The following is a 14,171-nucleotide window of genomic DNA, read 5'->3' as shown; positions in this document are numbered from 1 at the left end:
TGCATTAAGAAATAATATACATCTTTTTCCAGATTAATTTAATGTTATGTACGATAAGCCTAACATACAGTTGTAAAAACTGACTTTATCACCTGTGTGACCATCAATACTGTTACTTTTATAAAACTCATGAACATTCTTTGGCCACTCGGGACATTGCCCATTTAGAGGGAACTGTCCTTGGGCCCTGGATTATACAGAGATTGGCCTCTATAAAATGTGGGGTTATAGAACAGCTTTAATGGAAGCCATTTACAAAGTAAGTCAGTACAGAATCTACAAGCGAAATTTCCATTTCTCAGACACAGGTTCCTTGACGTGTGGAGAGGTGTTTTCGATTTCGGACTCCCGACGTTTTATCTTTATTATCTGAAGTCTTCTGCTGTGAAATGTCTATCAGGGCACTGGCAATTGCGAGTCCTAGAAGAGAAAGCAAGAGGCATTTAAATACTTGTTTAGACATTTCTGGGAGGGATGGCAACAGCGATGTTTAGCGTCCATCTTCATATTGTTGCACAATTAGTCATGACTGTTTAGCTGCTCATTGGATGTTCTAAAATCGTGCACTTTGTACATGAAGAAGAACAAGACTCTAACAAAGTTAATCTAGCTCTAACTTTGAGTAAATTCGGTGTTTGAGGAAACATCACATTCAGTTGTGGAGAGGAGTCCACACCTTGGCTTCTATGTCTGAATACTGTTTGCTCTGGATATAGTAGGAATTTTGAAAATTACTATTTCAGATTTTTTTAGGACTAAAACTCATCATATAAACATTATTTTAAACAGTTAGAACAGTTTTAGGTTTACAGAAAAATTGAGCCAATACTGATAGATGATTATCAGCTATATAGTCCATAGTTCACTCTTTGTGTTATGCAGTTCTATGGAGTTTGACAAATGCATGTCATGTACCCACCATTATGCTATTATATAGAATAGTTCATTGCCTTAAAAATCCCTGATTTATCCCTCTTTCCCCAAAACTTTCAGTAAATGCTGATCTTTTTCTTAAAGTTTCTAGTTTCTCCTTTTCCAGAAAGTCTGTTATATAGTTGGAACTAAAAATGTGTAAACTTTCAGACTGGTTTCCTTCACTGAGAAATACAAATGTTCTCTGATTTGGATGCTGAATGTTCCCAAAATCCCATGTACTAAAGTCTTGGTCACCAGGGTGGTGCTGTGGGAAGGTGGTAGAACATTTACTAAATTTATACAAGCAATGGTTTATCTTAGTTTACCCTCATTTGTCTTAGCTACAGAGGGGTCATTTTAGTTTCTTTTGTGTCCTATAGTTTTCGAGTAAAACAAAGTATCTCAAATTACCACACTGCACTACCAGGCCCAGACCATTTAGCCTTATTTAAACAGAGGTCACTGGAGAACTTCTGATTTATTTCCCTCTCTCTAGGGTCTTAGAGACTTGACTCTGAAGTGAGGTGACCCAACCCCTGAGTTCTCATTGCTGTTTTCTCCACGTGTTGCTTTTAGAGAAAGACCTCTTTTTTGGATCTTACTGCACAAAGGATGTCATTGAATTATTTTATTCCTGTGAATTAATTTATTCTAGGTAAGCTTCAAATATGATCTGCCCAGAACAGAATTCCAGAAATGTAGGAATAGAAAGAAATTCCAGCACAGACATGGGCCTGTATGAGGAAGGTCATCTAGACTGATGCAGTGTTGTGGAAGCCGGGGAAAGGTGTGGCTTGAGAAGGCTGTGAAAAAGTACCTCGTAGGCCGTGGGGGTCAGGCCAGCCAATGGCACACGTTGGCTTCTATTAGATTCCCTCAAGGAAGGTTCTGACGCTCTCTGAGCCGTTTCTGGACCTAACTGAAGATGGAAGCTTGAAAGGGAAGTAGGAAAACAGAGGACAGGAAGTAGGAAAACAGAGGACAGGAAATGGGAAAACAGAGGACAGGAAGTGGGAAAACAGAGGACAGGAAGTGGGAAAACAGAGGACAGGAAGTGTGGCCAATAGACACAGCCCCACACTTAAGACACGTGGGGATGAAAATGATAAGGGCAAGCAGCAGCATCAGATTAAATACACACTTCCCGACGCCTTTGATTTTACAGGAGAGTGATTGAAAACAAGAAAAGGTGTTTGTGGAGGAGAAATTTAAAGTGATAGGGAGGGAAGGGATTACAAAATTGCAATAATCACCACCTCGGCTAATAATACACATTTACCTTTTGAGGGTTGCTGTCAGGCATCTTTCTCTTTCAGGGTACTAAATGTTATCCTGAATTTCTTAGACACATCGCTCATTTAAAGCTTAAATAAAAATTGCATGCTTCATCTTTGACAAGCTCACGTGAACATCTGAAGTAGCCAGTACAGAAGCTTTCATCTCTCCTCCTTCTGCAGCAAATAATTATTTTCTTATTTCTCTACTAGATGGAGATGAAGGGCATTCATTAAAAAAACCACAGACAGTGGTTATGCTAACTGAAAATATTTCCACAAATCTCTTGGAATATTTCTGTCATCATCTACAACTTCCCGTAATTTCATTCCTGGCACCGTTTTAGCTAGAGACAGCCAAATATGACAAATAATATACATCTCCTTTAATGTGACAGTGGCCACTTACACTAATTTCAGTGATCGCACCATCCAAACATGAAATCATGATGTTCATTAAACTATTGCATGACCTAGTCCAAAGGAGCTCTGAAAAATAATATTGTCCTTTCATATATGGTGGCAGATATTTTCCTTACAGAAGATGTAGAGCCAGAAGAGAAGCAAACAGTTTGGGTTGCCAAAATGGGAAATTCTATACTAATTTAAAACTCTCACAGTATCTTTATATTTTAAGGCATATGAGGTCCAACACCTAATTAAACTACTATCTCTCCCAACATGTCCTGGATTTACTACTGATACTGAGGCTTGGAAACACATGCAATTGAAAACTAAAAAAATTATAAACCATATGTCAGTTCTTAACTTATAAATAAAATGACAAATCATGCTTAATTTGACAGCTTTTTATCCTCTCCTAGGAAAATCTAATAGTCAACCATGTTTTCAAGTTCCCCTTGAAAGGCAGTAACTGGGTGGGAAACCTTGCATTCCTCCAGGCAGTGATATTTCAGGGTCTACCCTATGTGATCCCAGAGAACACCCTGGGTCACTTGCTCAAGGTCTGACATGTGGGGCAATGACAGTTGCATTCAGAGTTAAGCTTGAGTCCTTTACACAGTTTGTAGCCCAGTATGAATTATTTCACTTTATAAATCTTATAATTTAATTAGGAACAACATAGAAGCATAAAACTTTTGTGTGTACATCCACATTTGTATGCATATCTACCTTGAATATAGTAACTGCATTTATGTGTGTCTCTGCATATACCTTGAATGTCAAGTCAAATTTAAGCTCTTTACTATTATTTTTGTATTTATTATGTTTAGGGCATGGTGACTTTCCCCAAAGAATGAAGTGGAACAATCAGAAGGTGCTAGGCTCTCTTTCATCCTGAAAGAGAACCTGGACACGGGAACATACAGGGGAACAAGGTCCCTGCCCTACTGAGTTGCCCTGTGTGGGGAAGACTCATTAGAGAGATGAGGTACAGGGAGGAAATAATCTCAATCATTTTGCTTCACCACACTCTGTTATTGTAAGGGGTCTAATTTTCTTAATTGATAAAAAGAAAAGTAAATGAGCATACTTTAAAGAGGACAGTATTACTTCCCCACCCCCTAATCATACCATTTATATGCTGGTGAGAGAATAAAGATAGACATAATAGCCAGTCCACAAATGAAAATGGAAGTCTGATCCACAATCTACAACACACACTCAGAAAACCAACTCACTGTCTACAATAAGGAGCCCAGGAAGCCGGGCTCCTATAAGTCAGACTAAGGGGACTTCAAACTGCTACTTTTAGTAATAATCCATGAAGTTAAACAATAATCCCTTGAACCACCGTCTTCTGATGGTCCGGATAACTGACAGCTTCCCTAAGATGTGACCCCACTTCCAATTAGGACAATTAGAGAAAAGCACATATGTAGCTCTAACCAACTGCAGAGCGTGCCACTTCTACTTAGCCTGCCCATGCCGCTCCGTAAGCCAACATCCTCCAATGCACACGCCTGAAGTGGCCCTGCTTGCCTCTGCTTGCTTCCTCTCACCCGCCTGCCTTTGCATTCTTGCTAGAACACAAAGCACAGTAGTTGAGTTCTTTGCTATAGCAAGCACTGAATGAGTACATTCGTTTGTTCTGTTTTGTAGGCCTTGGTTTATTTACACACTGGCCACGATAGGAGAAGGGTAATGAGATCTTTTCTGGATAAAAAAAAAGATACGTATCAATAAAATAAGAGCAACCTAGAAACAAGTCCATTGTGCTTTGCCTTGTGGCACTCGCTTTCTCCTGGTCTAGAATTCCTTGGGAGTTTTCCTGGATGGGAAGTTTTCCAGAAATGACCTGTATGCTTTGTGCCCTAGGACAAAGTGCTCGGTCCCAGTCAGAGCCTGTGCAGTGGTGCATGCTGAGTTCCATTAAAATCAGGTCACTCTAGAAGATCATTTTTCAAAACGTCACACAAATCATCTGATGAAATCCACTTATTGTGTTCTCTAGGCCTAGCATAGTTCTTTGTTATCAAAGCAATACAATTAACTGGGGGAACAATTCATTATTTTAGACTGGCGGTCTAAAGGAATTTCATTTACCATGTCAGGATGATGCCCACGCGCTGCAGGCTAGCAAAATTTACATCAAAATATACCAGTAGATTCAATAAAAATGTTGGGGTTTAAGTATTTATTAGAAGCTTTACCTCCTTGCACTTTTAATTCTTAAATACTAGACACTGTGACATTTAGATTATTTAAATATGAAGTACAAGCCACATAAAAAAAGAAGTCCATCTTCTGTGTCCTATTCCACTTCCCATGGCCTCTTGGTGTCTCAAACCGGTGCTTGCTAATGTAGGACATGACAGTGGATGCTCTGGGTCACTCAGGCAGGGCCAGCTTGGAATGAAGCAGACATATTTTTTTTAAGGCCATCAGAATTTAATTCAGCAAATGAACACAATTCAATAGTCATAGGGTTGGATACCAAGCTGCCCCAATCATTTTGTAAATAAGTAGAGCATATATTAAAATCAGACCTTTACCTACAACTATAGAGAAAAACAGTATTTCTTTTCTAAAATTTAAGTGTTTTATTTCTCTTTAAATGTGCAAGATGGGAGTGGTGGCACATGCCTGTAATTCCAGCCCTTGGGAGGCTGAGGCAGGAGGATCATTGCGAGTTGAAGGCCAGCCTGGGCTACAAAGTGAGCTCAGGGTCAGCCTGAACTGCATAGTGAGACCCTGTCTCAAAAAGACAAACAAAACAAAACAAAACAAAAAACAAAACATGTGCAAATATGCCCTAAAGAGGAAGCAACATAAAAGATAAAAAGCTAAATATTTAAATGTAAATATATCTTTTTATAAACCGCTAAATTTGCAAGAAAAACCACCAAGGAGAAATATCAGGAATTTAGTTATTGTTAGTAAAACTCTAGTTTTCCCTAATGGAAATGAAATGGTAATATTGGATTCTAGCAGTAACAATCTAATCATAAAACTACTGATGTGTGTTTTTTTACAATTATGCAGAACAATTAATAAGTACAGTAATAAAATACTGTGCATCAAATGAAATTGCCTTGGAAGGAACATTCCCGCTTTATATACATAGTACTTCCATTCTGCATTTGAACAAAAGCCTTAGAAAAGTCATTCATTTTGCAGTGCTCTCCTCCCAAGTCTGTGTAAACGCAGGCACAACTATATATTTTAATTTTCCAGGAAAACAGCTTCATTAGGCGTGAAAGGTTAATTGCAGGTTTAAGTGGAGTTCAGGGAACGGGTGCGGGGTCTGTAGTGAATTGCACAGTCTGCTTCGGGAAGACTGAATGAGTGCTATAAACTGTTTGCCCTGCTGAAATGTTTTACTACCTCATTTACTATCTGTCTTCTTTTACTGCTTGTATTTGTAGTTCTTCTAAACCTTTAATGGCTACAGTTTTATTTCACTGTAATCAGATTTAAATGGAAATACCATGCTGGGATGTTTAAATGTTTTCCCTCTGATTGTATATAGCTACATACTACTGATCGGAGTCTCGGCTATCCTTCACATGATTAAGAAAGTGACTTTGGGAAACTTTGATGTTACAGGCTCTCACTGTTGTGCAGACTTAATTTAACATTCAGTGCGGCCACTCTTGCCAATATGCAACTAGGGCTGGATGCATAATTAGGAAATATGCATTTCCATTTCAATTTATCTGTTGGAAGACCAGCACAACTGAAGTCATTATTAGGCAAAACTCCAAAGGTTACACTGTTGAATAAAAATTGAAATACTTCAAGTGCTGAAGACAGCGGAGTGACAAATGGACTAGTCATATTTGTCTGAGAGTTTAAAGAATGCTTCCCCTCACCTACTAAAAACCAGTGATGACTACAAATGCCAATATATTGTATTCTGGTTATAAAATTTTGTTTGGCCTTTAACTCATCATAACATTTATAATTTCATTTAAAGACACATTGTTCAGGATGTAGAAAATATAATCCTACTCTAGCACCACAGACACCTCATCCAACACTTTCTGTAAGATTGCTAGAGCTCCCTAAATTTTGTATGGACCATCCCTCACTGGTTAGGATGTGCTGAGTCAATCACGGCCACTATTGTCCCAAATCATTCTTTAATGCAGATCCTTATGGTTCTTAGCAAGTGAGGCTTCTTTCAGACCTCATCCGTTCTAATCTTAATTACACACAGGAAATTTTCCTTGGTTCATTGAAAGTATTTGCTGCCTTTTTAAAGACCCACACCCATTGATAAGAATCAGCATTATAGCTACTTTCCATGTTGGTAAGTAAATCTGGAGCTCAACTGAGAATCCACTCTTTCCAAATCAGCCGGGAAATATATGCTAGTATTTTCTTTTTTCAGTTACAGAAAACAATTTCAGTACGTGATCACCCCTTATTTTAGGCCCCAGTCATACTTAGGTTAATTTAAATGCTTACTACTCACTGAAGAAACTGAGCCACGGCAATATTGTAACAATGGCCACATTTTACTTTTCATTTGCCATCATATTTTAGTATTTCAGTCATTGGTTGTTTTAAATTAAATGAAGTTATGTATGCAAAAGTATTTTATAAACTATGAAGTATTACATCAAATTAGTTAGCGAGTTATAGATGTCCAGAAATCTCTAAAATTCTAAAGATCAAAATGTTGTTTGAAGAGTAAATCACTTCAATCAGCAAATATCTTCTTGGGTGCCTACTATATACCAGGCACTGCTCTAGTCCCTAAGGATTTAGCAATGAGCCAGACGGACAAGATATAAATCTCCTGCCCCTCATAGAGCTTATATCAGAGTATAGGAACTATATGTATTCTTTACACAGGTTTAAGGTGAAGATTAAATGTAAAAGGCTTAGAAAAGTGCCTGGCACATAAGAGCTCAAAAATCATCATTATTGTGCTCCTATTCCTCTTCAGCATCCTCATCTGAAAAGCCTGAAGAGAAATAGGAAGTCATAGACAAAAAGCTAGCATGGGAAGATTTCCTACTTCCGTTAGTTGCATTGCTTCATTCACTCATTCCAAGACCAGTATAGCTGTTGTGGGTTGGAATGCCAAATAAGGGGGCAAGTGGACAAAAAAGATAAACTCTTAAGAGTCACAGACGACAATGATCCAGGCAGCAATGTCGGGGAGGTAATACAGGATTCAGTTCTCAAAGCAGAAAGAACATGCCCATGACGGCATACATGACTTTCCTGAGTTGCCCATTCACTAGGGAATGTAAAAACAATAGAAAGTGATGACAATATAGAGGAAGTAACCATTCCATAGAGAAAGCATTGTTTACACTAATATTGTTTGTGCTATTGAAAATACAGTGAATAACTTCTGTACACTTCTGAGTATAAACACAGTATTTTTTCATTCATTCTCTAGATTGTCCCTCAGAGCTGTTCTCTTTTAGTGGGTCAGGAAGCTATTTTTACACTGGTTTTCACAGATGGCCACAATGAGGCACAAAGTGAGTAAATGCCTAGTTCAGCTCGCACAGCTGGTGGGAGTAGAGGGACCTGAACCACAGCCTCCAGATCCCTGGGCTCATATTCCACTCGCTTTGTGGCTGCAGCCAGAGGAAGAAAACTGAGGATTGGGGAAAATGTCTCCTGAAGGGTGTGGAGTCAAAACCAAAAAATAGAAACAAGTAAAGATATAAAACCAGTACGGTCAGAGGCCTGACGGTAGTACAAACAGCAGCATATTACAAAAACAACCTTTCTGCTAACACTGATTAAAAGCCTGCTCTATGCTAGCCATTGCCCTCAGGATTTTACATGCATGGTTGGACCATGGTATGCAAATAGAAGTAGATGGCAGTACAGGTCAAAATGGTTAACATCTATTGAGGGCACATCATGGGCAGTATTGTGGTACTTGGTTGTTTTTTAAAAATGTTAAACTAAAGCAAAGAAACAAAAACTCCCAGATTTGCTAATGACTGTATGGATATAAAAAATCTGTGATGCAGGCACAGAACACCAGGGAAAGAAAGATAGAGGTGAGGTCTCTAAGGTGGGTGTGCAGATTGAACATTCTCAAAGGAGATAATCTCTGGTCTGAAGGTTTTGTTTGTTTTGTTTTGTTTTGTTCTGTTTTGTGATGCTGGGGATTGACTCCAAGGCCTCTCTGAACTACATCCACAGCTCTTTTTCTTTTTCCTTTGACACAGGGTCTCCCTAAGTTGACTAAGCAGGATTTGAACTTTTGATCCATTCACCTCAGCCACCTACCTAGCTGGGATTAAAGGTGTGGATTTCCATGCCCAGTCTGAGCTGAGGTTTGAATGATAAGGAACTTGTCAGACCAACGATGGCATGAGGGTATGGTGCATTCTGGATAGGAGAAACCCACAAATTCAACAGCAAAGACAGGAAGTATTTGGGAAACTTCAGGACATATGCTGTGAGTGGAACAATGAGAGACTGACGAGGGAGATGATAGAGAGTAGGCAGGAAAGGATCCATAGGACAGCCTTATGTGACAAATTAGAACATTGATTTTTAATCTGCAAGCCAAGAAAGAGCCATGCAATGACTAGAGAGGCTTGATCCGATTTTTATTTCAAAGAGAAACCTCTAGTGGTAGCAGAGAAGACAAGCAGGAGTAGGAAGTAAGGCTACTGTTATTAAATCAGATACAAAGGCAGTAAAAAGGAGAAAGAAAAGGACATGCACAGGACAGGTATTCAGGAAAAGCTATTCAGGAGATGAAAATAGGGTGGAATCTGGAACAACTCCGTTTTCTGGCTTGGGTGCAAGGGAAAAGGAAAAGCCAAGGTATGTGGGGAGGGAGCGGCTCTATATTTTAGTTCTGGGCATAGTGAGTTCACTGGACTTTAGGATCTCTTTGGGGGCTGTATAGTTGGGTATGTAAGCGTGAAGCTCTGAAATGAAGCCTACCCCAGAGGCATAGAATTGGGAGTTGTTTGCATGGATGGAATCAGAAGACTTTGTATAGCTGGGTAATGTGGCTGTTGCAGTAGTTAAAAATCTAAACTCTCACTGGTTTAACAAAACAGAAATTAATCTCTCACATTGTAGTTTAATCTCTCACACAGATCGGTGTCAGCTTGTGTGGCAGGGGACGGGGAAGAGAAACACCTCTGGTCTATGTGTTATTCAGGGACTCAGACTGAAGACTCTTCTGCCACCTCTGCTGTCTTCAACCCGGGGCTTCCACGGTCATCCTCATCATTGACGTGTAGGTGGCAGGTGCGAAATGAGAGGGTGGAGAAGGCACATCTTTCTTACACCACTTTGGGCAGATAAACTCACAAAAATCTTTTAATGCCATGAGCAAGTCCTGTTTCTGGTGACAACTATCTCCTCCTGGGTTGTGATTGATAGTATGCACACATCTGCTTTAGAGTGGATGAGGCCACCAAAGCAGAAAGAATATGAGATGGGATCACAGTATATGGAGGATATTTACATTTAAAAAGAGTATTATGAGAAAAGACAATTGCCATTAACCCTGCGCAGGACACTCCCCTCCCTTTGAACAGACTTTTCCTATGGTTTTTGCCACTTCCTGAAGCAGTTCTGGAAGTCTTCACGAGCATCCTTACAGGTGATAAAAGATATGGGAATGTTGTTGTTAAGTGACAGCCAAAGGAAAGGCAGATCTGTGAAAACGTCACAGTGCGTCTTCCTCCATCTTTCCACCAGATCTGGCATTGTGTGACGTTAGCTCTTTCCCGAAGTCAAAATGACCACGAAGGGCAAATATTTAGAATTGATCCGGGGAGACAGCCATGGCAATACAATTAAAGACAATTCATGAACGAAGCCTTCCAGAACTCTTCAGAAAGTGGCAAGAACAATGAAATAAATATGCTGAAACTGAGCAGGAGTCTTTCAAGGGGGGATTAAAGACAATGCATCTTTTACTGCAATAATTTTTTAAAATTTAACTATTCACCATATTTTTTTGTTTTGTTTTGTTTTGTTTTGTTTTTCCGGTACCGGGAACTGAACTCACAACCTTGCACTTGCCAGGCAGGCGCTGTGCCACTGAGCTAAATCCCCAGACCCCATTTTTTTTTTTTTGGTTTTGGTTTTGGTTTTTTTTCCGATACCAGGAATTGAACTCACGACCTTGTGCTTGCCAGGCAGGCGCTGTGCCACTGAGCTAAATCCCCCGTCCCTATTCACCATATTTTTATGTCACACCTCATGGAGTGAGAAAAAGAAGTGAAGAGGATGGAGAGTGGAAACCAGAATGGAAACTGATCAGAGACCCTGTAAGGAAAACCGTCACTTCCTAGTTATAACACGGGGATCCTATTTCTGTTTGCAGGAAAAAGCACAAAATTCCCTGGCAACTCCAGGCCAGCTGAGTGTGTGGCTTCCAAATTTTCTTGACTTGAAATTCACAAAATTTCAGAAATCCTTTGAAAAAGTTTTCTTAGAGTAGATGGCCACTAAGGTCACTTCTGGCTCTACAAATTTATGACCCCGCCTGCCTTTCCTCTGCAGGCTATTGGCCAGGCCCCAGACCTCCGTTCATGTGTGTACTTGTGTGTCCCAGAAAGGGATACCACAACGTCACTGAGGAATGAGGGGGCTGGCTGGATTCAAGCATTTGCCTGCTGGAAATTGCCTTTAGTCTTACTAGTGAAGACTGGGGAAAAATTAACATTCTTCTACCACAGTGAGGAGCACACTGGTAATGCAGTATTGGACATGGTTTGTACTTGTTAGGTGTGGTTTCTATGGTTCTAGTGACATTGGTCAAGAATCTGATGGTAGTCTCAGCTCAGGGAAGTGAAGAGGGTGGGCGGTGTCAAAACTCAGGCTGGCATTTGATTTCGGTCTGGCAATTTCTGAGCAGCTCGGTAGTATTTTTTAAAATCGAATTTTCTAATTCTTTACATCTTAGTACAGTTTTGTCTCTATAACTCTGTATCCTTTTTTGAGTAGAACACCTTGAAAGTAAGAACTATTCATTTTTATGTTGCAATGTGTATAAGAAGACAGATGTTCAATAAGTGTTACTTGCATAAGAATAAAACAAGGTATCAAGGAGCTGGGCACGGCTGAAGTGAAATCTTCAGGTCTGCCCACCCGCCTAAGTATGTGGCAATACTGGACTGCCCCCTTCTGTTCCGTTCATCCTGTACGTAGTTGCAGGGTGAGAGTCAGTCAGGCCAGGGGCAGAAAGTCGAGGCGTCACTGTGGCTATAGTTGACGCTGGCCTTGACAGCAACCAAGGGAGAGGGTCCTGTAGGTGCTGCTTGCTGTCCTCCCAGCATAGTATCATCTTTTCCTAAGGTTAGGACAGGACAGGCTTAGCTGAGACAGTGTGAGCCGCACACATGTGCAAGCTTCTCACTCAGTATCTTGGTCCACATCATCTCTGAACAGGTGTCAGCGTCTGTGACTGTGTATAAGATCGATGAAAACTGCATGAAAACTGCGAACAGCTGTCACACTGGCATGGTGTCAAAGCTCACGCAGCTCAGCTCTCCCCACATGCCCTTGGAGAGGGTTTTGGTATTCGAGACCAACTCTGGGAGTCCCATGATAAGCTTCCCTTAGCTCCTGAAGGGATTCACTTCAGTTTCCCTGTCATAATCTACCCTCTCTCAGGATATTCATGCAAAGTTAGAGCCAATACACATTGCTTTTGTTTGTTCTCCTTTCTTTTGTCAGACAACCGTTTACAAGAAATTAGACAGAAATTTTAAATCAAGGTTAAATGGCTTTGGGTGACGATGTGCACCACTGCTTCCTGTAGCATTTGTGTGAGACCGCAGGAGTACAGGAGCCAGAGCGTCACATGGAATGTGGACATATGACATTGCATGGTGGAAGAAGAGCTGGTAACTAAAACAGTGAAAGTTACTGTTTCCTATAGTGATGTTCCTAAGCTCAGAGCACGCAATATTTTTCAAAAGTTCAACACTAAAACAAATAGAAAAAAATACTACTATCTCTTCAAAGTCAAAATATTATTTTAACAAAGTCTATTAATAAGGCCAATGTATGGCTACTGTATGGCCCAGATCATTTCAAAATTGGAAGAAAAAGCCCTATGCTGAATTGTGCAAATTGTCATTTCTAGTTATTTAGATAAAATATAAGGGAATATGCTACAGAGGATCATGGCTTTTCCATTAAGATTATTATGCATTGGTTAGACCTTACCGAAAGTTATTATAGATAACTGAAAGGCCAAAGGCATTCTTACAAAAAGAGGTTTCTGCTGCCTAATTGATCTTTGATAAATCTCTTTTCCTGAAGGAAAAGGCAATATAACTGGACAGTATATTTCTCAAAACAGACTAGAAACTTTTCCTCTGATTTTGGTAAGTGATCCAAGACCACGATAGTACACATTCTCTCCAGTAATTCAAAGCAGGAACATTTTGGAAGTAGTTTGTTTAACTGATCTCCTTTAATCTAATAGAGCATGGTATAAAAGAAAACTGCATTCTCTGAAGCAATTTTGAGAATTTGACTGAGTAGGTCTCACAAATGCTGACCCTTCTGAGTGGAAAAAAAAGCACCGTTTTGCCCCACTTTGCCTTTGGGAGCAATCAAAGTGGCCTTTGAGTTACTATAAACTGAGAACTGTCACAGAGTCAGTACTGGTGGGGACCTTTCAAACTCTACAGGCAGATAAATCATCTGGAGGAAGTGACTTCAGAGTGAGCTGGAACTTCCCGATGTCGTACCCAGGGGGCTAAACTCTGCCCTGTGCTCACACCTAGGTATTTCCAGACATGAATAGAATTCTCATACATGATGGCCACAAACCGTGCTGATCGTCTGCTCAGTGATTTGCCAAGTGAATCTGTATAAAGGAGGTCTTCATAACCACACTTTTCTCAAGGGCAACGATGGAGTGGGTTAAGACAAGGATGGAGGTAGAAATTCTTATTAGTACGTGCCATTCCAGAATGCTTACCGGGAGGACAACCAGAATGTCATTTGTGGGAGAGACAGGAGACTTCACTGTCTTTATTAGGCACATTTGTTGTGGATGCCATCCATCCACTTTCAGTAAGTGGCTTAGCTGGCATGAAGATGAAAAAATTTGCTTTCAGGTCAATAAAGGAAATCTCTTATGATCATTTGCTGATTACAGAGAGATCTGAGCAGCAGGCTTGGAGTTGCAGTCTATAAAGGGCTTTCATATTAGCCTTGCTCCGAGGTCTGGGCGAAGGGCCAGTGCACCACCCAGCTGCCCCTTTCAGTCCAATGGTCGATTAGTTCCCATAATTAGAGGAAAGGCTTTTTTTTTTAGATAAAGAAAAGAAACTCACAATATGATTACATTTTAGAGGCATTAAATCTAAGTGTGGTACAGCATAAGTTGGGTACTACCTGGTTTTGAAAATTATAATTTTGTTAGATTTGATTTCATATTTTTCTGTTCCAAACATTCTCTAATTAAAGTAGGAGAAATGAAGATTATAATTTTTATTGCAAAGATGTGTATAACTCACCCCAAAACAATGCAAATGGGGATCTTGAAAGTACATATAAAGTATTTATTTTTAATCAACTGGTACTCTTTAAGTCTCCCTTTTTTTT

At 39.9% G+C, this 14,171-nt stretch overlaps 1 protein-coding gene across 1 annotated transcript in view; it reads right to left on the bottom strand.

Annotated features, from left to right (window-relative positions):
• Window positions 1-220: 220 nt before the first annotated feature.
• The window catches only part of Atrnl1 (attractin-like 1), a gene marked incomplete at its 5' end in the record, with an annotated part of 750,654 nt that continues 736,703 nt past the window's right edge, over window positions 221-14,171 (bottom strand). The window contains 1 exon segment of the mRNA XM_013515898.1: window positions 221-420. Coding sequence (XP_013371352.1) covers window positions 299-420 — 122 coding nt within the window.

This window comes from Chinchilla lanigera, unplaced genomic scaffold, assembly GCF_000276665.1.
Source record: "Chinchilla lanigera isolate Chin_1 unplaced genomic scaffold, ChiLan1.0 scaffold00030, whole genome shotgun sequence".
NCBI classification, from domain to species: Eukaryota; Metazoa; Chordata; class Mammalia; order Rodentia; family Chinchillidae; genus Chinchilla; species Chinchilla lanigera.
This window is presented reverse-complemented; position numbering and strand designations above follow the sequence as displayed.